This window comes from Hypanus sabinus, chromosome 5 (genome assembly GCF_030144855.1).
Source record: "Hypanus sabinus isolate sHypSab1 chromosome 5, sHypSab1.hap1, whole genome shotgun sequence".
In the NCBI taxonomy this organism is placed as follows: Eukaryota; Metazoa; Chordata; class Chondrichthyes; order Myliobatiformes; family Dasyatidae; genus Hypanus; species Hypanus sabinus.
In genome coordinates this window covers 106,937,138-106,961,229 of record NC_082710.1, presented here as the reverse complement: position 1 = coordinate 106,961,229, position 24,092 = coordinate 106,937,138, and the positions used below count along the sequence as shown (strand labels likewise).

The 24,092-nt window shown below is 44.0% G+C and overlaps 1 protein-coding gene across 4 annotated transcripts in view; it reads right to left on the bottom strand.

The window, feature by feature from the left end:
* The window catches only part of rif1 (replication timing regulatory factor 1), a 115,780-nt gene that overhangs the window by 7,252 nt on the left and 84,436 nt on the right, over window positions 1–24,092 (bottom strand). For all 4 annotated transcript variants that reach the window (XM_059970296.1, XM_059970293.1, XM_059970294.1 and 1 more), the window contains exons 27-34: window positions 21,173–21,315; window positions 20,036–20,125; window positions 19,309–19,363; window positions 15,617–18,571; window positions 10,872–11,030; window positions 2,972–3,049; window positions 2,109–2,224; window positions 1,496–1,649 (exon numbers count right to left, since the gene is read on the bottom strand). In XM_059970296.1, the coding sequence (XP_059826279.1) occupies window positions 1,496–1,649; window positions 2,109–2,224; window positions 2,972–3,049; window positions 10,872–11,030; window positions 15,617–18,571; window positions 19,309–19,363; window positions 20,036–20,125; window positions 21,173–21,315 (3,750 nt within the window). The remainder of the gene's footprint in view (window positions 1–1,495; window positions 1,650–2,108; window positions 2,225–2,971; window positions 3,050–10,871; window positions 11,031–15,616; window positions 18,572–19,308; window positions 19,364–20,035; window positions 20,126–21,172; window positions 21,316–24,092) is intronic.

The following is a 24,092-nucleotide window of genomic DNA, read 5'->3' as shown; positions in this document are numbered from 1 at the left end:
TTATGAAAGTGATAGATTAGAGGTAGGAAAGTTCTTTCCACTGATAGGTAAGACTAAAACTAGGGGACAGAGCCTCAAGATTCCAGGGAGTAAATTTAGGATGGAGATGAGGAGGAACTGCTTTTCCCAGAATCTGTGGAATCAATTTGTGGAATTTTCTGCCCAATGAAGCAGTGGAGGTTACCTCAGTAAATATACTTAAGACAAGGTTGGATAGATTTTTGCCAGAGTTTGGAAATTGAGGGTTATGGACAAAAGGCAGGTAGGTGATGAGTCCATGGCCAGATCAGCATGATCTACTAAATGGTGCAGCAGGCTCGAAAGGGCCAGATGGCCTGCTCTTGCTCCTATTTTTAATGTCCTTTTTTTTAAAAAACATACTTGAAAAAGCTTTTACTATCCACTTTGATACTACTTGCTTTCATATTTCATCGTTTCCCTTCTAATGATCTTTTAGTTGCTCTCTGTTTTTGCCACTTGAGTATTTCTTCATTTTTGGAATACAGCTATCCTGCATCTCCTACGAACTCACACGATTGCTGCTCTGCTGTCATCCTTGCCCACATCTCCTTCCAATTTATTTTGGCCAACTCCTCTCTCTCATCCCATTAATTTCCTTTACTCCACTGAAATACTGCTATGTCAGACTTTACTTTCTCCCTATCAAATTTCAAGTTGAACTCAATCATATACATGTAACAGAACAAAGAGGAGAGCTCTTGAGTTATTGGCCCTAGCAATAAAAAGCTCTGCAACCTTATAAAGCGGTGTTTAGGGAAAAGAGCTAATGCAAAGTTAACAGGATACAAAGTTAAATTAAAATAACAGACTAACTTTAAAATAGCTGTTGGAGTTCGAGATTCATTATTTTGCGCAACTTCTTAGATAGGAGGCTGCTAAACAGTTTAGTATTGGAGCAAAAACAAACCAGAATATTTTTCTTAACTGAATCCAACAATCAAGACACACTGATTTATTCTACATCCTGCCTGACTTCTTCACTCAGAGGGTGATGCGAATGCTGAACAGGCTGACAGCTGAAGTAGTAGGTGCAGGTTCAATTGTAACATTTAAGTTTGGATAGGTAAATGGATGAACGAGGTTTGCTGAGGTATGACTTGAGGTGCAGTTAGATGGCCTAGACTGATCAGTCAACTTGGACCAGATGGGCCAAAGGGCCTGTTTCTGTGCAGCAATGTTCTATGACTTGGTAACTAATAAGCAAATATTAGTATAGGTGCAGCAAAGTCACAGGCCCTTCAACTCACCCGGTCTGCACTGGCAATCAAGCACCACAAATGTGTTTTTTTTTAAGAAAGCGAAAGCATTTCCAAGTATGTTTCACACAAAAATTACTGGAGTACTGTATTTCTTCGGGGGGTGCCTTGAATAGCAACAGTGGATTCTGATTCTGAAACAGGCTTAGGGATTTGGGTTAAATTTTAGCATATTCCAACTTCAGATGGAATCTGAAAGTTCACAGGAATCAACTCACCTGATTTTCATAAAAGGCTTTGAGAGCCTTTCTTACAACAAATACTTTTGGGGAACGGATCGGAAGCAACTTAATTTCAGCCACTGTGAGCGAACTCAGGTCACCAATAGTCTTGATGTTTTTAGCTCTTACAAGTTGGCCCAAACCTCGGGCCCTATTAGAAGAGAGAAAGAAAGAAAACACAGCAGGAGTCTAGATTATTTTATTGAGATACTGCACAGAATACACCCTTCCAGTCACGGCGCCAGAAAACCCTGATTTTTAACCTTAGCCTAATCACAGAACAATCTACAATTACCAATTAATCTACTAACCAGTATGTCATTAGACTGTGGGAGGAAACCCACCCATTCCATGGGGAGCAAGTACAAACTCCCAACTGGGGATTCCAAGACTGAACTTTGAACTCTTGACTCTCCATGCTGCAACAGCATCATGTTAACTGCTGCTGTGGTGCCCAACGTTGTTCAACACAAGGACACCAGTAACAATTAGCAACACCCAATATTGATCAATTTAATACTAAGTGACTAACTATAGGAAGTTTATCAAATTTGTTGCAGTTATTAATTAGGCTGCCACTATATGCACTATGAACAAGTGCCTTACATACCACATATTAGAAGCAAGCTGAGGTAGAATGGTTTCGACAGGTGAAGAACAGCTGACCAGAGCAGGATACACACGTGCTGAAGATGATGTCACAGACTCTTTGCTCATTTCAGAGATCTTGGGAAAATGAAAAGATAATCACAATGTTGTACTTATTCATAACAATGCCATTATTCCTGTATAGCATGGATTCCATGCATAAATCTCCTGTTTGCAACATCTCCAGCAATGGAGATCTAGTTCAATTCTAAAGCTAATGCTTTCAGATTCAATCAATTAGTGGCCTGTTTTCCAACATTCAGAATTCAATGAGAAAGTCCACAGGCTTGACTGTAGACTGAGTTGCATTAACTAATCTTAACTAAACAGCTGACTTCAATTGCTCAAGAAAACAGGGGGAAGGGGTAGGAAACAATCTGCTAAAAAAATCTCCTGGTATGATAGCTATCTAACGAGCATTTATAATGAGAAACGGTACCAGTCCTTCCTGGAACACAATGAGAACACTAAAGCCTCTTACACATTCAGTGCTCCCAACTCACTTTATGGCTTGGAGGCAGATCTCATTTATACATGCATCTTTGATGCTCCAATATTTGACCATACAAGGCTGCCTTAAATACAAATTGTTCCAGGTGAAAATGAATGAATGTGAACAGTCATTGTAACAAGAATAGGGCTCAATTGCGATTTCCTTGCAGTCTGAATGATTGAACTTAAATAATTGGTTTATGTATGCTTGACAATAACAAGGCATTTAGCATCTATGGGGCTGTACAACATAATTAACCATATAGAGATTTGCTCTCATAATTTACTACCAAGACAAATCTTCTTGATCTGTGACTGCCTTCAAAAACTTACCAGACATTTCTTCGAACTCTTACAGCCTGAATTGCGAGCACTTGGACTCTGGAATCCTTTTGTTGGAGTAGTGTTGTACTAAGAAAATTAAATATGCGGATAATTAGAAAGAAGTACCCTAAGGTCATCACACTATATATAGTAATAAAGCACTTTCTGACAGAAGATCTACAGTATTAGGTGCTGTTTCACTTTCATAGATAACTAACACAAGTATTTCCAGCATTTTGTTTACATTTAACACTCTGCATTTTAACATGTTTAACTTCAGGCAAGACAAAACTAAACCGTGTTCCAAGAACACGGAGGAAGAACTACCACTGACATAACGCCAAAAATGTTTGACAACTTTTGAACTGTAATCATTACTATCAAAAAGATGGCAAGCAGATTTATATTCTTAATATTATGACAATGAATTGTACAGCACAGCAAAGGTCCTTCAGCCAAAACTGTACCAAATTAAATTAGTCATTAAATGTCCAACTACACTAATTCCTACCCACCCCCCGCCTATGCAACATACTTTTACAAGCCTATCTAAGAGGCTCTTGAAAGTCTTCATTGTATTTGTTGCTACCTCCACCACAAGCAGTGGACTGTAGCAGTCTGCCACTCTTTAAAAAAGCTAGTCCCATAAATCCCCTTTGAACTTGCACTCCTCATGTTAAATGTCATGTCCTCTAGTAACAAGACATTTCAATGCTGGGAAAAAGATACTAATTGTCTATTTTATGTACAGTATTCCTCTAAGTCTCAAAATTCCATCAGATCTCCCGAGCCGATCCAGGTGAAAAAACATAAGTTTGTCCAACTTCTCCTTATAGCACATTCCCTCTAATCCAGGCACCATCCTGTCTTCTGTGCCCCGCTCCAAAAGTGTTGACAGCTGCTCTATAATGGGGCAACCAGAACTGAATGCAGTGCTCAGGTACAGCCCAACTAGAATGTAATAAAACTTCAGAATAATTTATTTATCACATACACATCAAAAAAAACCACAATACAACTTCCCAAACTCAATTCCTCAACTAATTAAGGTACATGCCACTTGCCTTCTCTACTAGCAATGTGTTTAGCTGCTTTCATCCAAAGGTAAAAGCACCACCATAACCAACAATAACTCTCAACTGTGCTTGTGCTTAAGGCTAATCTGTAGCAGAATACGGAGATATTCAGGTCAGGTATCGATAGTGAAAAAAATGTTACTGTTAAAAGTGCAATGATCTGATAACAGGTCATTTACTTGAAATAGTAATTGGGGCTTCTTCCACACATTGTGTTGAGTAATTACAGTAATGCTTTACATTCAGATTTCAAGCACACAGTACTTTATTAATACATGCAGATTTCTGAAATTCCTAAATGAACCTGCACAAGTTTATCTTGAAAGTACTTTACAGTTAAAGGTGACACTGTAGCGGTGTGCTACAAACAGCGCTAAAATTACGACACGGAGTCGGTAACTGCAGTCGAAGGAAAAACTTTATTCGAAAACTTCAGCCTCACTTTTAAGCCTCTGTCAACCGGCCCCCCATGGCGAAGAGGCTCCAAAGCTCTGTGCTCGCAAACCCCCGTAGGCTATCTAATTGTGAGTCGGTTCGCATACGCTAGGAAATGAGCCGCCACATAACCCCCCCCCAGAACCGGCGATACACCCCCCAATGTCCACAGCCTGGGCCAGAACCTGCTTGGGAGGTCGGCCTCTGCGCCGAGGCGCCGGAAACTCGGCCGGTTGCGCCAGGTCCACATGGGCCGGCTTGAGGCGGTCCACCGTGAAAACCTCCTCCTTCCCCCCAACGTCCAGCACGAACGTGGACCCGTTGTTCCGGAGCACCGTAAACGGCCCCTCGTATGGCCGCTGCAGCGGTGGCCGATGCCCGCCCCTTCGTACAAACACAAACTTACAGTTCCGTAGGTCTTTGGGTACGCAGGTCGGGTGCCGCCCATGCTGTGAAGTGGGTATGGGGGCCAGGTTACCGAGCTTCTCGCGAAGTCTGCCCAGGACTGCAGCGGGTTCTTCCTCTTGCCCCCTCGGGGCTGGTAGGAACTCCCCGGGGACGGCCAGGGGCGCGCCGTATACCAACTCGGCCGACGAGGCGTGCAGGTCGTCCTTGGGCGCTGTGCAGATGCCGAGAAGGACCCAGGGAAGCTCGTCCGCCCAGTTGGCTCCTCGCAGGCGGGCCATGAGGGCCGACTTCAGGTGACGGTGGAAACGCTCCACTAGCCCGTTCGACTGCGGGTGGTAGGCAGTGGTGTGGTGCAGCTGAGTCCCCAAAAGGCTGGCCATAGCTGACCACAGGCTGGAGGTGAACTGGGCGCCTCTGTCGGAGGTAATGTGGGCTGGTACACCAAAGCGGGATATCCAGGTGGCGATCAGGGCTCAGGCGCAAGATTCGGAGGTGGTGTCGGTGAGCGGGACCGCCTCTGGCCATCTTGTGAACCGGTCCACGATAGTCAGGAGGTAACGCGCTCCGCGCGACACTGGCAGGGGGCCCACGATATCCACATGAATGTGGTCGAAACGCCGGTGGGTGGGATGGAACTGCTGCGGTGGGGCTTTGGTGTGCCGCTGAACCTTGGCCGTCTGGCAGTGCATGCACGTCCTGGCCCATTCACTGACCTGTTTGCGGAGTCCGTGCCAAACGAACCTGCTGGAAACCATCCGGACAGTTGTCCGGATGGAGGGATGCGCCAAGTTATGAATGGAGTCGAAAACACGTCGCCGCCAGGCTGCGGGGACGACCGGACGGGGCTGGTTGGTGGCGACGTCACAGAGTAGGGTCCTCTCACCTGGGCCCACGGGGAAGTCCTGGAGCTGCAAACCAGAGACTGCAGTCCTGTAACTCGGAATCTCCTCATCTACCTGCTGTGCCTCTGCCAGTGCCTCAAAGTCTACCCCTTGGGAAAGGGCATGAACGGTAGGGCGAGAGAGCGCATCCGCCACGACATTGTCCTTACCCGAGACGTGCCGGACATCCGTTGTGTATTCAGAGATGTAGGACAGGTGGCGTTGCTGGCGGGATGACCAGGGGTCGGATGCTTTCGTAAACGCAAAGGTAAGCGGTTTGTGGTCCGTGAACGCGGTGAAGGGCCGACCTTCTAGGAAGTACCTGAAATGCCGGATTGCCAGGTAGAGCGCCAACAGTTCCCGGTCAAAAGCACTGTACTTGAGCTCGGGTGGCCGCAGGTGTTTGCTGAAAAACGCCAGGGGTTGCCAGCGACCTGCGATGAGCTGCTCCAGCACCCCACCGACTGCCGTGTTTGATGCGTCCACTGTGAGGGCGGTAGGGGTGTCCATTCTGGGATGTACTAGCATTGCGGCGTCAGCCAAAGCTTCCTTCGTTTGAACGAAAGCGGCGGCGGACTCCTCGTCCCAGGTAATGTCCTTGCTCGGACCCGACATCAGGGCGAACAGGGGGCGCATGATCCGGGCAGCTGAAGGGAGGAAGCGGCGGTAGAAATTGACCATACCTACGAATTCCTGAAGGCCTTTGACCGTGGTGGGTCGGGGGAAGTGGCGGACCGCATCTACCTTAGCGGGCAGAGGGGTTGCCCCGTCTTTAGTAATCCTGTGGCCCAGGAAGTCAATGGTATCAAGTCCGAACTGGCATTTGGCAGGGTTAATTGTAAGACCGTACTCACTCAGTCGGGCGCAGAGTTGACGGAGGTGGGACAGATGCTCCTGACGACTGCCGCTGGCTATGAGGATGTCATCCAAATAGATGAACGCGAAGTCCAGGTCCCGTCCCACCGCGTCCATTAACCGCTGGAACGTCTGTGCGGCATTCTTCAGGCCGAACGGCATGCGGAGGAACTCGAAGAGGCCAAACGGGGTGATGAGAGCCGTCTTGGGGACGTCGTCAGGATGCATCGGGATTTGATGGTACCCTCGGACAAGGTCGACCTTGGAGAAGATCCGGGCGCCGTGCAGGTTTGCCGCAAAGTCCTGAATGTGCGGCACAGGGTAGCGGTCCGGTGTGGTAGCCTCGTTCAGCCTGCGGTAGTCGCCGCACGGTCTCCAGCCCCCCGTCGCTTTGGGCACCATGTGCAGGGGGGAAGCCCAGGGGCTGTCGGACCGCCGGATGATCCCCAATTCCTCCATTCTCTGGAACTCCTCCTTCGCCAGTCGGAGCTTGTCCGGGGGAAGCCGCCGAGCACGGGCATGGAGGGGTGGTCCCTGTGTCGGGATGTGGTGCTGTACGCCGTGCCTGGGCATGGCTGCTGTGAACTGCGGTGCCAGAACCGATGGGAACTCCGCCAGGACCCTGGTGAAGTCGTTGTCGGACAGCGTGATGGAGCCGAGGTGAGGGGCTGGCAACTGGGCCGCGCCCAGGGAGAACGTCTGAAAGGTCTCGGCGTGTACCAGTCTCTTCCTGGGCAGGTCAACCAGCAGGCTGTGAGCTCGCAAAAAATCCGCACCCAGAAGCGGTTGGGCTACGGCGGCCAGTGTGAAGTCCCACGTGAACTGGCTGGGGCCGAACTGTAGCTGCACCTGACGGGTGCCATAGGTCCTTACTGTGCTGCCATTCACGGCCCTCAGGGGGGGACCCGGTGCCCTGCTGCGAGTGTCGTAACTTGTCGGAGGTAAAACGCTGACCTCAGCCCCAGTATCGACCAAAAAGCGGCGTCCCGACCTGCTATCCCACACATACAGGAGGCTATCCCGATGGCCAGCCACCGTAGCCATTAGCGGCGGCTGGCCCTGGCGTTTCCCGGGAACTTGCAGGGCGGGCGGCAACGGCGGGCTTCTGCGCCCCACCGCTGGTGGTAGAAGCACCAGTGGTCATTGGGCCGGGGGTTAGTGGGCTCTGCGGCCGGGCCTGGACTGGTTTGCTGCCGGGAGCGTGGCTGGGAGATCTGTGCGATGGACGCCCCGCTCACCTTTTTGGCGTTCCACAGCAAGTCCGCCCGGGCTGCCACCTTCCGGGGGTCACTGAAATCCGCGTCGGACAGCAGCAGGCGTATGTCCTCGGGCAGCTGCTCCAGGAATGCCTGCTCAAACATGAGGCAGGGTGTGTGCCCGTCGGCGAGAGACAACATCTCATTCATTAAAGCCAATGGAGGTCTGTCGCCCAAGCCATCCAGGTGCAGTAAACGGGCAGCCTGCTCGCGCCGTGAGAGTCCGAAAGTCCTGAGGAGCAGGGCTTTGAATTCCGTGTACTTGCCGTCTGCTGGGGGCGACTGTACGAACTCTGCGACCTGGGCAGCTGTGTCCTGGTCGAGGGAGCCCACCACGTAGTAGTAGCGGGTGTCTTCTGAGGTGATCCGGCGAACGTGGAATTGGGCTTCGGCTTGCTGGAACCATAGGTCCGGGCGCTGTGTCCAGAAACCCGGCAGTGTCAACGAAACCGCATGAACAGAGGCGGCGTCGGTCATTTCTGGTCCAAAAATCGTTTGGACCGTCGGGGTCACCAATTGTAGCGGTGTGCTACAAACAGCGCTAAAATTACGACACGGAGTCGGTAACTGCAGTCGAAGGAAAAACTTTATTCGAAAACTTCAGCCTCACTTTTAAGCCTCTGTCAACCGGCCCCCCATGGCGAAGAGGCTCCAAAGCTCTGTGCTCGCAAACCCCCGTAGGCTATCTAATTGTGAGTCGGTTCGCATACGCTAGGAAATGAGCCGCCACAACACACACAAAAAGGTGGAGGAATTTAGCAGTTCAGGCAGCATCTAGAGATGAATAAGCAGACTATGCTTCAGGCTAAGACCCTTCTACACAACTGGAAAGGAAAGGGGAAGGGAGGAGGACAGCTGAATCTGTTAGGACAGGAGAGTGGACCATAGGAGAAAGGGAAGGAGGGGACCTGGGGGAAGTGATAAGCAGGTGAGAAGAGGTAAGAGGCCAGAGTGGGGAAACAGAAGAGGGGAGGAGGGAGGGATTTTCTTTTAAACCGGAAGGAGAAATTGATATTCATGCCATTAGGTTGGAGGCTACCCAAGCAGGAATAAGGTATTGCTCCTCCACCATGAGGTGGCCTCATCTTGGCACAAGGAGGTTATGGACTGATATGTGGGAACGGGAATCTGATAAAACGTTGTGCCAACAGGGAATTCCACTTTTGGCAGATGGAGCAGAGATGCTCAATGAGGCCGTCCCCTAGTTTACAATGGGTCTCACCAATGTAGAGGAGGCCACACTGGGAGCACCTGTCACATCAGACTACCCCAGCAAATTCACAGGTGAATTGTTGCCTCACATTTACATTTATTTTAAATTAGTAAATAAAACTATCCAATAAAATTGTTGAGAAAGTAATCAGGCAATTGGGAGGTTTTCCTGAAGAATAGCAAACCCTCCCAATTGCCTGATTTGTAGTTCATGGTAGGCTGGAAACAGTGACGCCTGCCATCCAAAAATAAAATAGATTTTGTGCCACAGTAAAAATTGGGAACAAGAGCAGACTACGTTTTCAAAAAGAAAATACCAACAATTTGACTCAATTTCATTAATGAACAGATAATGCAAATACGAAATCCTACAATGCAAACAATACTCCAGTTTATCATTTTCAGAAAGTTAATAAAGGTGAAATCACACATTTTAAAAAAAGGTTAACAACTTAAATATACACCAGTGACTATCTGTTTAATGCCACTCTGGTGTTGCTTACAAGATAAACAGCGAATATTGTTTACTTGGATTTTCAGAAGCCCTTTGACAAGGTGCCACACAAGGCTGCTTAACATGATACTACAAGACAAGACTGGCTGACTAGCACGAGCCAAAGTGTGGGAATAAAGGGGGAACTTCAGGTTGGCTGCGAGTGTCCGGTAGTGTTCTGCAGCGGTTGCTATTGGGACCACTTCTTTTAATGTAATATCTCATTGATTTGGATGACAGAATTGATAGCTTTGTGGATGATAGGTGGAGTGGCAGCAGAAGACTTGGACAGATGTGTAAGATGGGCAAAATGACAGAGGAATCTAGTGTAGAAAAGTATATCACGCACTTTGGTAGAAGGAATTGTACAGGACTTCCTGAAGGTCATCTTGTAGTTTGAAATCAATAGTGAGGAAGGTAAATATAATGTTAGCATTCCTTTTGAGAGGAGAATATAAGAACAAGATGTAATGCTGAGGCTTTATATATGGCATTGGTCAGAGGAGTATTATGAACAGTTTTGGGCCCTCATCTGAAAAACGGTGTACTGGCATTGAAGAGGATGCAGAGGAGTCTCATGAGAGAGAGAGCGAGAGAGACAGACAGACAGAGACACACACACACACACACACACAGACCTAACAGTTAGTCCTGACGAAGGGTCTCGGCCCAAAATGTCCACATTGCTTCTTCCTATAGCTGCTGCCTGGCTTGCTGCGTTCCACCAGCATTTTGTGTGTGTTGCTAGTCATCATGTAATGTTGGATCAGACTCAATGGGTCAAATGGGCTATGTCTTTTAGTCTTAATGTTGGATGACACCAAAACTGCCTTCGTTATACATCTTAACATTTGGTCCTTAGTTCAATGTCACTATCAAAAATGGCACTTATAGCCATGTTGCAGTCTTAAGAGGGCCTTGGAACATGTGAATCTTAGATCACTGGTTTAAACTTAACAGTAACATTAGAATAAAGTTATACTGAAGCTCTAAAGCTGAAACAGTTAGCACTAATAATACATGCAATTTCAATTAATATTTGCACATTAAACCCCACAAGAGAGTCAGTATTATCTATGATTCTAAACTGAGAGTGGCAGTTGAATTGAAGGTGGTTTGGAAACAATGATTAAGAGAAAAATTCTATGTTCACAATGCTAGATGAGTTCAAATACAGACACAGGTAATTCTAAGAGATGGGAGAAGAAAACTGCTGGATCCATCTGGAAGGACTAATTGAGATGCAAAATGGCTATTGTATCTTATCTGATAGGAATGAGGATAGACTCCTACCTTGTACTGAAAACTGGAGCGAATAGAACCATTAGAGATTGAGTGATTTAATGCAGGGGAACTTCCTGAAGAATGGGATCTCACTACTGGGCTACGACGATCAATATCATCTGCCAAGCCTTCCCGATGAATTGGATCTGCAAATGAAACTCTACGGATCTGGAAAAAGGAAACAAATGCATTTGTAAAAATAACTGGAATCTTATCTTATGATGTAAAATAAAAATACTAATTTTAAACAGCCGCTTAAACCAAATAGGCTTCGAACTTCTGCAAAGGTCTTCGCAACTTTCTACTAAGTGGTAGAGCTCACCACGCTAGATTATTCAATACAATTGAAAATAGCACAAATTACACATGCAACAAATTTCTCAGCCCTTATTCAACACAAAAGCACTTACATGATTCTTTCATTATAATGATGAATAATTATTTTGACAACATTGATACAAATTAAATCCAAACTATTTGTAATGGAAACCTACATTTTAACAAATCTGGTCAAATAGAGCTATTTCTAATACTTCTAAGTTTTCTTACCAAAATAAAAGCTGCCAAAGTTTGTGGGTTAATAAAATGGTTTATTAAGAGAAACATCCCTCACAAAATATACTAGTGACAGAGTAACAATGCTACACAGGTGATTTTGAAATGTGAACACCATCTGTCAACACACTCAGCAGGTCAGGCAGCATTTTATGGAAATGAATAAACAGCCAATGCTTTGGGTCAAGACCCTTCATCAGGACTAGAAAGGAAGGTGGAAAATGCCACAATAAAAAGATTGGGGGTGGTGAGGGACAACAAGCTAAGAGCAATTTGTCCCATTCAGGTTATGTTTGACCTTCTTTCAATGAATAGTACAAAAACCACAAATATATAGAAAATATGAAGTGAATTCCAGATTATGACAAGTACTGACCATTGCACATGATCTGCGGATCATCTACGATCAAAGGATGTTGGTAGCAGACTCAATCACTTCCTAAAGAAAGGTGACTCAGGAGATGCAAGCACCAATGTGCTGTCAATCCCGGTTTACTCTCTAAACCATTTCTAAGACAACTATACAACATTAAAACATCTTGAGTCACAAATAGCTCGAACTTTTTAAGAAAGCAGATTAGTGAAGCAAATGGACTTCAGCCAAAAATAGCTCCTTTTTGCTCACGTTTATAGAGCAGAAAGTTAAAAAACAAACAAACTGCTTGAGGAAATCAGAAGGTGAAGCTGCATACATGCATGACGTCTGTTGGGTGATGAATTGTACAAGGGAACCAGGTGACCCTCAAATCACAATCTGTGAGGTTCTTGGTCACAGGTACACGTTTGCCAACCCATGCAGTTACTCCAGCAATTTGGATTTTTTTTGCTCCAGATTTGAGTATTAGCAATCTCCTGTGTCTCAGTTTCAGGTTAGAGTTTAAACTAAAAAAAAATTTAACCAAACTTAAATTGCAAATTTACTCCAGGTAATTTCAAACTTTCAACTCTTGAGTCAATAGTTATAGGCCCATAGGAGTCATATAGCACTAGAGTAGAGAAACTGTCTATGCCAAACTAGTATTCTGCCAAGTCTCTCCTGGACCACAGCCCTTTCATATCCCCATCCAAGCTTCTCTTATATTACTAATAAACCTGCACTCACCACTTCCACTGGCAGCTCACTCCACACTTACACCACTCTGACTGAAGATCCCCCTCATTTGCAGGATGACATTAAAGTCCATATAGACAACATCTACTGCCTTGCCTTCATCAACTTTCCTAGTAATTGTCTTGAAAAACTCAAGATTGGTTGGACATATCCACCGTGCACAAAGCCATATTGACTATCCCTATCGAGCTCTAGCTATCCAAATACCCTTATACAGCAAGGTCCTCAGAACACCTTCCCATAATTTACCCACTACTGATGCCAAGATCACCAGCCTCTAGTCTCCCACCTTATACTTAGAGCCTTTCTAAAGCAATGGAATATTAACTATCCACTAATTAATGATTGGATTATCTTCCATTCCCGTCTTCTCCCTGTTATCTTGATGCTTTTACTAATCAAGAACCTATCAAATATACTCAATGACTTGACATCCACAGCTATTATGTGGCAATAAACTGCATCGATTTTCTATCCTCTGGCTAAAGAAATTCCTTGTCATTTGTTCTAAAGGGATATACATACACAAACAGAGCTACAGTGCCCAAGGTATTTGCACAATTTTGTAGTAAATTTATGTATTGCACTGCACTGCTGGGAAAAACATATTTCATGACATACGTCAGCGATGATAAACCTGGCTCTGATTTGGGCCTCTATTGTGGACTGACAGCGAGGAGGAAGCAGGAAGTGGGAAATCATTGTTTAATGTTCAATAAACCATTTAGAAACAAATGATTTTGCCTCGTGTCTCAGGACTGGGTGTGTCTGCACCCATGCCAATCCTGCAACCCCCCACCCCACCACTGGTCGTCCTCTGCCATCTGTTCCACAACATCCCTCGTCATTCCCAACATCCTTTGCTCCAGCTAGATTTACAAACTCTCCACTCCATGTTGACAACTACAATACTATGCAAAAGTCTTGGGCATCCTAGCTATACAGTGCCTATATATAGAAAAAAGAATTCACCCCCTCCCCTAAAAGTTTTCATGTTTAATTGTTACAACATTGAATTACAGTAGATTTAATTTGGCTTTTTTGACACTGGTCAACAGAAAAAATCTCTTTCGTGTAAAAGTGAAAACATCTCCACAAAGTGATCTAAATCAACTACAAATATAGAGTACAAAATAATTGATTGTATTCACCCCTTCAAGTCAGTATTTAGCAACAATTACAGCTTTGAGTCTGTGTGGAAAGGTCTCCATCAGCTTTGCACATCTGAACACTGCAATTTTTCCCCATTTTTATTTACAAAACTGATCAAGCTCTGTCAGATTGCCAAGGAGATCGTGAGTGAACAGCCCTTTCCAAATCTAGCCACAAATTCTCAGTTGGATTGAGGTCTGGACTCTGATTTGGCCACTCTAGGACATTGTTGATTTTAAGCCATCCCTGTGTAGCTTTAAGCTTGGAGCCATTGTCTTGTTAGAAAACAAATCTTCTCCCAAGTCACAGTTCTCTTGCAGAATGCACCAGGTTTTCCTCCAGTATTTCCCCATATCTGCTGCACTTATTTTACCTTCTACCTTCACAAGCCTTCTAGGGCTTACTGCAGTGAAGCATCCCCACAGCATGATGCAGCCAACACCATGCTTCACAGTAAGGATGGTGTGTTTTTGATGATGTGTGGTGTTTGGCTTATTTCAAATATAGTGTTTAGTCTGATGGCCAAAATGCTCAACTTTGGTTTCATCAGACCATAGAACCTTCTTCCAGCTGACTTCACAGTCTCCCACTTGCCATCTGCCAAACTCTAGCCAAGATTTCATGTGAGCTTCTTTCAAAAGTGGCTTTCTCTTTGCCATTCTCCCATAAACCTGTGACTAATGAAATACTTGGGCAACCGTTGTTGTATGTGCAGTCTCTCCCATCTCAGCCACTGAAGCCTGCAACTCCTCTGGAGTTGTCATAGGTCTCTTGGTGGCTTCCCTCACTCAACTCCTTCTTGCAGTCACTCAGTTTTTGAGGACAGCCTGTTATAGGCAGATTTAAAGCTGCCATATTCTTTCCATTTCTTGATGATTGACTTAACTGTACTCCAAGAGATATTCAGTGACTTGGAAATTTTCTTGTATCCATCTTCTGACTTGTGCTTTTCAATAACCTTTTCATGGATTTGCTTGGAGCATTCTTTTGCCTTCATGGTGTAGTTTTTGCAAGGACACTGTCTCACAAGCAGCTGGACCTTCCAATTACAGGTGTATTTTTACTACAATCACATGAAATGTGCACACGTGATCTCCTTTTAACTAATTATGTGACTTCAAAAACCAACTGGCTGCACGGGGGTGGGGGGGGGGAGAAATATTAATCAATCAATCATTTTGTGTTTTATATTAGTAATTAATTTAGATCACTTTATAGAGATCTGTTTCTACTTTGACACCAAAGTCTTTTTCTGTTGATGAGTGTCAAAAAGCTAAATTAAAGCCACTGTGACTCAATGTTGTAAAACAATAAAACATGAAAACTTCCAAGGCCGGGGAGGAATTTTTACAGGCACTATATATACCCAAGACTTTGGTATAGTACAAGTACCATATGGAAGGGGAATGGGAAAATAAGACTGCCATGATCAAATGGTAGATTCGATGGGCTAATTAGGCTCCTATACATGGTCTACTTACATCATGGCTAGCATCTTATGTTTTCTCTGTAGATGTTATACATTATTCTGCATTCTGGGTTTTTTTTTTAATAAATCCAGTTCTACCTCAATACACTACAATAACTTGACATTTGGAGAGTATACAAGACAAGGTTTTCAATGCATTTTAGTACATGTGGCAATCAACAATTTTAATGGCAGAAGCTACCATTCTTTAAGTGTGTCAGCAACCCAATTATCTATTGGAAACAGCCAAGCCCATGTACATATTTCACCAATTAGGGGTCAATGAAATATAATGATCAATTTCCCAAGGAGGCACTGTAAGCATTTCTGGCACTTTCAATTAGTACAGACCAGATTAGTCAATTCAGTACAGACCAAGGGTAAAATATATAATATTCATAGTTCAGCCTGTTAAATCCAAATTGGCAAGCATACATTTCCAAGCTGAAAACCTTAATATGCAATTACCTTATTCAGTGGTGAAGGAGAGTCAGTTTCAGTCTGCCTCTTAATTCCTTTCTTAAGAATACTTGTGGAAGGCGAGGCTGTAGGTGACCAGACACAACATGCCTGCATTCCTGAAGGACTGTGCATTGAACCTGTCAGAAACATGCTATCATTTTTTATCTTCTGTGGTGATTCCATGAGTTGCTCTGACTTGTGTTCATTATTATCAGATATCACCTGCTCGGGGAGATCAACCGTCGCAGTTATTTGTGTCTCGGTTTGTAACTCTTCATTTTCGCCAGGTTCCACATCTTTGAACTGCACTGCAGTTTCCGGTTCACCTTGCGTAGACTTGTCGACAGCACTCGGCTCTTCACTCTCATCTGGTCCAGCCAGTACATCAGTCACTTTGTCAAGTGGGGCAGACTCACTTGCCTTAGTCACTTGACCATGGTCTAAAACACAGCTGTCATCCTGAGTTTCTTTAATCACTGATGGCTCACCTAACAAAGCAGCAGGCTCGGCAGCATTATCAGTCATTGGTTCAGCTACCGGCTCTGGCACTGGCTCAGCTACCGGCTCTGGCACTGGCTCAGCTACCGGCTCTGGCACTGGCTCAGCTACCGGCTCTGGCACCGGCACTGGCTCAGCTACCGGCTCTGGCACCGGCACTGGCTCAGCTACCGGCTCTGGCACCGGCACTGGCTCAGCTACCGACTCTGACACTGGCTCAGCTACTGGCTCTGACACTGGCTCAGCTACCAGCTCTGACGGATGACACTTCCAATTTGCAGTGTCACCTGTCTCCGTCAGTTCCACTTGCTCATTCTTTCCACAATCCGAAGCTTCTTCTATTTTCTGCTCTGCAGACGGTGGCTCCACTTTCTGCTCTACAGAGGCTTCTAAGTCTGGTAAAACGCATTTTTCTTCAGTGGATTCCCCTTTAGATGCAACCTTACTGAAGGATGGACCAAAAGGATGTTTTGCACTGTTCTCATTTATGGGTGTGCTGAATGCACATGGTCCATTGTCATCATTTCCAGTATTAATCAACTCAGAACTTTCTGATAATCTCTCTGCAGAAGATACTGAAAAATTCAGGTGTGAATCGTGCTCTTTCTGCTCATCAGAATGCGAATCTTGCTTGGCAGTATTTTCTTTGCTTCCAGCTAGTGACTTCCCATGCTGTTGCAAGGGATTCTGGCAACAATCACAGCTTTTAGTTTTCCGTGTCCTTTTACTTCTCAAATGGCACCCTTTTAATTGCTGGTTCTTTTTGTCTGTATGCTGCTCGTGAGGGGGAATTGAGCAATCATTAAGTGACATTCCAGAAGATGAATTTCCTGCCTCAGAAGGCAAAGGTTCAACATTGACCACTGGGCTAGCTGCTTCAAATTTGCACTGCTCCAAATTACTTTCGACTTTCACATTTTCAACAGCTTCAGGCTGTTCTCTCTCATCAGATGCAACTGGGTCCACGTTGGGATCCATTTCTACACTTGACTCTACAACTGTCTGAACCTCCATAGCTTTCTGCACAGGATTAACATCACTTGCATTGTCAGTTTGTGTCGTTGATGCATCCCAATGTTCTACCTCGTTTTCCTTCAAAATATTAACTTCACCGGTTTCAGTTTCTGAGCACAGCTGACTGCCCATCGTTAGTTTGTGTTCCTTTGCTGTTTTTGTCTTGCTGCTCTCAGGAGATAGCTCCTTTGTCTTTGTTTTTCCCTTGAATACTTTCCTTTTCTTTGGCCCATTCTGAGGCTTAGAGCTGCTTTCAGAACTCTCAGTTTCAGTCACATCACAGCAGCTGTTTTCTGCTTCAGATAGGCCTTGGGATGACCTACGAGTGAGGTAGCGAGGACGGCTTTTGACAAGAGGTTCTTGAGAATTCGTTTTTGAAGCACTGCTCTTTTCGGTTTCTGAGTTGTCAGATGAAGTTTTAGTATTATTTTCCTCCTTTATCAACTCATCACTCCCAGAGGACCCATTCTGAAGAGACTCCACACTCTCGTTTTGTGATCTTTTACGGGGTTTGCAACCCTCAATTTTAACCTTTTTAATTGCTGGATCGGTCACTGTCAGTTCCAAATGCTTCCTAGAAGATTGCCTTCGTGTTTTAATTGGTGTTATTCTAGAATTTTGTTCATCAGCCTCATCTTGCATACCTGGAGGTCTTTCTGATAATGGATTCCCCTTTAAGATGACAGGCGAAGCTAACTTTCTCTCCCCAACAACTACCAGTTGGACAGCATCTGTTTGACACTCAGAATTTTGGCTGCACTCATCCTCATGTAAATCACTTTCTTTTGATGCCTGTACATTATCAGCTGAAGAATTTTTTTTGACATCAGATGACTCTTCTTCAGAAGTCTTCATACTTTTAGAAGTCCTGTTGCGTTTGGTTGGCTTTTCTATGACTGACTGTTCATTTTTATTTCCTAAGCGTCTACTTCGTCTACTCCTAGAGAGTGATGTGTTCAGACAGACTTCCTGGCAAACCTTACCCACTTCAAGTTGTGGTGTATCTTCCACCTCCATTATTTCGCCCTGCAGAGGAACAGGAGCTTTAGCAGCTGCCTGAGTAAATTTACTTATTGGTGACTTGCTGAAGGAACACGGGGTAGAAGAATCAAACTTCTCCAGTGTGATGAATGACTGCCGACGACTGCTGGTTTTTTGTGGTGTCCCAGAGACAACATCAGAGGAGCTGGAGCCGCCACTGACATCTGCATGGCTGACTGCTTCAATGTCACCTCCAACACAGTCTGATGGGAAAACTACTGCACCATTCCTAGTTTCCTCCTGTTTGTCACTGCCACCAGAACCTTTAGAGTCTAGACAAATTGGAATTCTACTTTTCTCCTGATCAGCAGAATCCTGCAGCTTTTCTTGATCAAGCAACATGCTTCCAGTGCCTTCTTGATTTGTAACTGGGGCAATCACCTCACTTTCTGCGACCACACTGTCAGCCTAAAAAATAAAAATATATTTTTGAAATTTTACAAAGAACAAAGTAGTATCGAAATTTAGACACACTTTGCAAACAACATGTGCACATTCCTTTAGGTAGGCACCTGAGTGAGATCAATCCTGTGCCACAATCAGTCCTTTACCCTGTTCAATACCCAGAATTTTGACGAGTGATAATTCATTGCACCAAATTCCAATTACATTTGATGCTGAAGCACACACGTTTCAGGATGTTGCAATCTTTATCTAGACACCCATCGGCTTACAGTCTTCCATTAAACTAATTTTTGATCCAAGAGCAAATTTTCTCCTCAAATTAAAGGTACTGGCACAAACTGCCTTAACTATACCAATCAATAAGCTATATTTGAAGTTGTACTATGTATCAGAGTATTAACTTAATTGAAGATTAGAATTGTATACCAACCTACACTGATACAAAAAAAAAGAGAATAGTTCTGAAAACGTCTTGGCAGTACTTTGTTACCCATTTCATGAGCTTCAGAACAGGCCGTCTTGTTGGACATCAAGGTAGAGTAAGGTAATTCTAAGCTGAGCCACTTGTAATATCCTGTTGAATCTTAAGAGCAGTTAATCTGTTTTCAGATCAAATCAATTACTTATGCACATCAAGTCAGAGCTCCAAATATTCACCCTTCATTTACTACAGTCAGGTTGCATATGGTATGTAGATAATCACTGAAAAGCTTTGATTACCTACAGTAAAAATAACTCACCTGCTGTTTCTTATCAGAAGTTTGGTCCACTTGCTCAACTTCTGCCAATTTTTCTCTGAAAGATTGGGGGAGGGCCGAGAGATTGCAGAATTAATGGCATAGCAATTGAGGGCTCTTTGCTGCACTAACTTATGACTCATTATCTAGTACTTTACAAAATTAAAAATAAAATATGCAGTTGCCAAAGTCGCTTTTATAAAAATACTAGGACAATATTGTTTTTTTTTTGGAAGACCTGTTTCAAATGTGTGATGAGCCTAGATAAAATATTAATTTTACAATTGGAAAATTATTGAAGTACAATGGCATGAGTAGATTTAAAAGGGAAATTAAATAACTACAGAAAATAAATCGAAGAACAAATAATAGCATTAAAATGGAGGGGGCAGCAAAATGACTATGGAATAAAGTTTGAATAAATGCTGGAATAAATGGTCTTTTTGTGCCCTAATTTGCATAAAGTTTAGACATAATTGAATAGTTGTGGAAACCTTATAACACTAAAGTTAACCTGAACAAATTACTCAGCTACAGCATACATTTAGCAGTAATGACACATAGAGTCCTATCCACACCACAGTAGCAATTCTGATAGTGGGCTTGTAAAAAATACAAAGGTTGCATGAACTGAAATTTCAATCACATTACTGGAACTTTGGGGATTAATACACGTTATAAACAAGCCAACTAAAGGTGTATTAGATACCATGCAAGATGATCTACTTACAAACTTTCTTCCTGAGATTGTGCATACTGGGAAAACAAGTGAGAATCCTGAGACGCATCCAAGTTATTGTACATTGCTGGAATGTCAGTCCTGTTTTGCGGGAAATAAATTTTCAAATCGACAAGCCCTTTAAAAATGATTAATTTTCCCCTATTTATTCATATGGTGGGAATGCTCCTGGTAATGGCAGCATGTATTGACCATCCCCATGTATTGACCATACACACCGACACCCCATTCTCAAGCCAAAAGATATTTAACCACCTGGAAAGGTTTAAAGTCACATGCAAACCAGTAATTCAAATACAGAAATCTGAAAAATAATTTTTTAAAAAATGCTGGAAAAATCCAGCAGCCAAGCTACATCTGCAGGGAGAAAATCAGTGTTAACTTCATAGATTAATGACCCTTCAGTGAATTGCAAAGTGAGAGAGCAAAGCCTGACGGGAAACAGGACAGTCCAAATGAAGGGTCTCAATCCGAAACATCAATTGTCCACTTCCCTCCATAGATGCTGCCTGACCTGCTGAGTTCTTCTAAGCTTTTATGTTGCTCCAGGATCCCCAACAATTACAGTTCTTTGTGTCTACAATGTTAGATCCCCACAGTGCACTTCTGATCTAAATTGATTAAAAATGAGGCTACTGGAAATATACTGCATGTCTTACTGTGGAACAGTACAGTTGTAACTACTGTTAGAATGGCAAAACAAACCCCATGACAAAAAGCCAAAACACAGCACCAAGGAAGTAGGCCTGGTAAAATATTTTCCATTGGGGCAGCATGGTAATGTGATGGTTAACAAAATGCTTTACAGTGCCAGCAATCGGTTCGATTTCTGCCGCTGCCTGCAAGGAGTTTTATGTTCTCCTTCTGAACTGCATGGTTTCCTCCCACAGTCCAAAGACGTACTGGTTGGTAGGTTAATTGGTCATTGTAAATTGTCCTATGATTAGGCTAGGGTTAAATTGGGGGTTTGCTGGGCAGTGTGGGTCAAAGGGCCTATTCCCCGCTCCATCTCAATAAATAACTCCCCCTCCCCCCCCAAATCAATGGTGAAAAGGCAAAGCCCATTCCACCCACATATCCTCAGTAAACAGGGCGAGAAAATATTGACCATCAGATTCTTTAACTTGCCTCTTTGTTTGCAACACCTCTTTCTGATGCTCGGTTAGTATCCTCTGCTTTGGTTCAGGTGGTATAAAGACAAAGTCCAATGATTGTTCCTCCTCCAGAAGAACTTCACGCCGTGGAGTTTTGGGAGAGAAATCTAGTTTCAACTAGATAAAAGAAAAAGGTTAGTTTTGTTTGAAAGAGACAAATGTGCCTATTGCAAACTCATCCAACGATTTAGATCAATTATAGAGTTGTACAGGCCCCCTTTGACGCACAATGTCCTTCTACGCTAATCCTACTTGCCTGCATTAGGCCCCTATCCTTCTGTGCCACGCCAACTTGAGTTTCTGTCCAAATGTCTCTTAAACACCATCTGGTTTTATTCGATTCCACCACCACCTCTAACACTTTGATTTAGGTATCAACAACTGCAAGATTTTAAATCTATGCCCTCTTGTCTTTTTAATATCCCTACCATGGAAATATTCTAACCATCTTAATTTTTCTATGCCTTTTATTATTTTTTTTTATCAGGTCCTACACTCAGACTCTTTTGCTCAAGAAAAAAGAAACAAGTTCACCATCTTCTCATCACAAATCACGTCTTCAATACAGACAACATCCTCATTAATCTCTTCTCTCCAGAACAACTACATCCTCCTACCTGTGCAGCCCTAAATACAATCTAACAAGCACTTTATGAAGATTGAATTTAACACCTCATCTCTGTACTACAATGTATAAAGGAAAGCATGCTTTCAGTCCCCTCCAATTCTCCATATCTGTGTTGTCACTTATTTTAACCCCCACCCAAAATAAACCCTTTGTTCAACAATGTTCTCTAGTGCCCTTACCATTTACTGTGTATGAACTATCCCTATTTGAACATGAGAATCTGCAGATGCCAGAAAAACTCAGGTCAGGCAGTCTCTGAGGAACAAACACTCAACATTTCAGGCTGAGACCCTTCTTCAGGACTGGAAAGGAAGGGGGAAAGACATCAGGCTAAAAAGGCAGGGGAGAAGGGAAAGAGGATGGCTAGAAGGTGATAGTTGAAGTCAGGTGAGTAGGAAAAAAAAGGGCTAAAGAGGAAGGAATCAGGGGAAGGAGAATAGATCATAAAATGAAAGGGAAGGGAACCCAGGGTGAATGATAGGCAGGTGAAAAGGGGAAAGAGGTCAGACAGTAGAAGAGGGAGACGTTTTTTTTAAACCGGAAGGAGAATTAGACATTCATGTCATCAGGTTGGAGGCCACCTAGACAGAATACAAGGTGTTGCTCCTTCACCCTGAGTGTGGTCACATCATGGCATAAGAGTCGTCCACGGACCAGCAAGTAGGAATGGGAATTGGAAATAAACCGTTTGGCCACAGGGAACGTTTGCTGGATGCAGTGAAGGTACTTGACTCCTATTTGACTTCCCAAAATGTACTGGCTTGTACACGCCAGGATTGAATTTAATCTCCCGAACTTCCCACCTACGGCAACAGGTTACTGTTGCAGCCTTGGCTTTCTCCAGTGTCCTACAATACCAACAAAGCTACTGTACACATGCCCGATATTTACACCCAAACTATCTGTGTGTGTGGGTACTTGTGGAAGATATATGACAAACAAGGGTTTCAGTGTCACTGGTCAGGCTCTGAATCAGAACAGCATCCTTCTGCTGTTACCTCCCATTCTCATCACCAAGCTAATTTGGGATTCAATTTGGCAGCTGTTTGACAGGGTACTCCATGGTAGGCTGGTTCAGAAAATCATGAGACATAGGTACCATGGAAATGTGGCTGCATAGATTTAGAATTTCCTTGACCATAGAAGGCAGAGGAAGGTAGTATATACAGCCTGAAGGTTAGGGACCAGTAGTGTTCTAAAGGGATCTCTTCTGGGACCCCAATGCTCTCTGTGATTTTTACAAATGATTTGGATAAGGAAGTGGAAGGGATAGCTATGCAAGTCTGCAGATGACACAAGGTTCCACACGAGGCTGCTTAACAAGCTGGGAGCCTTAGTATGATAGCAAGATTCTAGCGAGGATAAAGCAGTGGCTGATTGACAGGAGGCCAAGAATGGAAATAAGGGAGCCTTTTCTGGTTGGCTGCCAGTTTGTGTGAGTATTCCACAGGGGTCTATGTCAGGATTGATACTTTTAACGTTATATGCCAAATGATTTGAATGATGGAATTGGTAGCTTTGTTGCAAAGTTTGCAGTCAATATGAAGTTAGGTGGAGGGGAAGGTAGTTTCGAGGAAGTAGAGAGGATACAGGACTTAAGACAAATTAGGAGAATGGACAAAGAACTGGCAGATGGAATACAGTATCATGAAATGTGTGGCCATGCACTTTGGCAGAAGAAATGAAAGGGTTGACTATTTTCTAAATGGAGAGAAAATATAAAAAAAGATGCAAAGGGACTTGGAAGACCTTGTGTAGGATTTCCTAATGATTAATTTGCATATTGAGTCTGTGATGAGGAAGGCAAATGTAACATTAGCATTCATTTTAAGAGGAACAGAACATAAAGCAAGGATGTAATGTTGAGGCTTTATAAAGCACTGGTGAGGCCTCACTTGGAGTACTGTGAGCAGTTTTGGGCCACTTAGAATGTGCTGGAGAGGGTTCAAAGGAGGCTCACAAAAATGACTGCAGGATTGAATGGCTTGTCATATGAAGAGCGTTCAACGGCTCTGGGCCTGTATTCACTAAAATTCAGAAGAATGAGGGGAGACCTCATTGAAACCCACTGAATGGTGAAAGGCCTTCATGGAGTGGATGTGGGGAGTACGTTTCCTACAGTGGGAGAGTCTAAGACTAAAGGATACAGCCTCAATAGAAAGGCACCCTTTTAGAACGGAGATGAGGAAGGATTTCTTTAGCCAGAGACTGGTGAATCTGCAGAATTCGTTGCCATAGGCAGGTGTGGAGGCCAAGTCTTTATGTA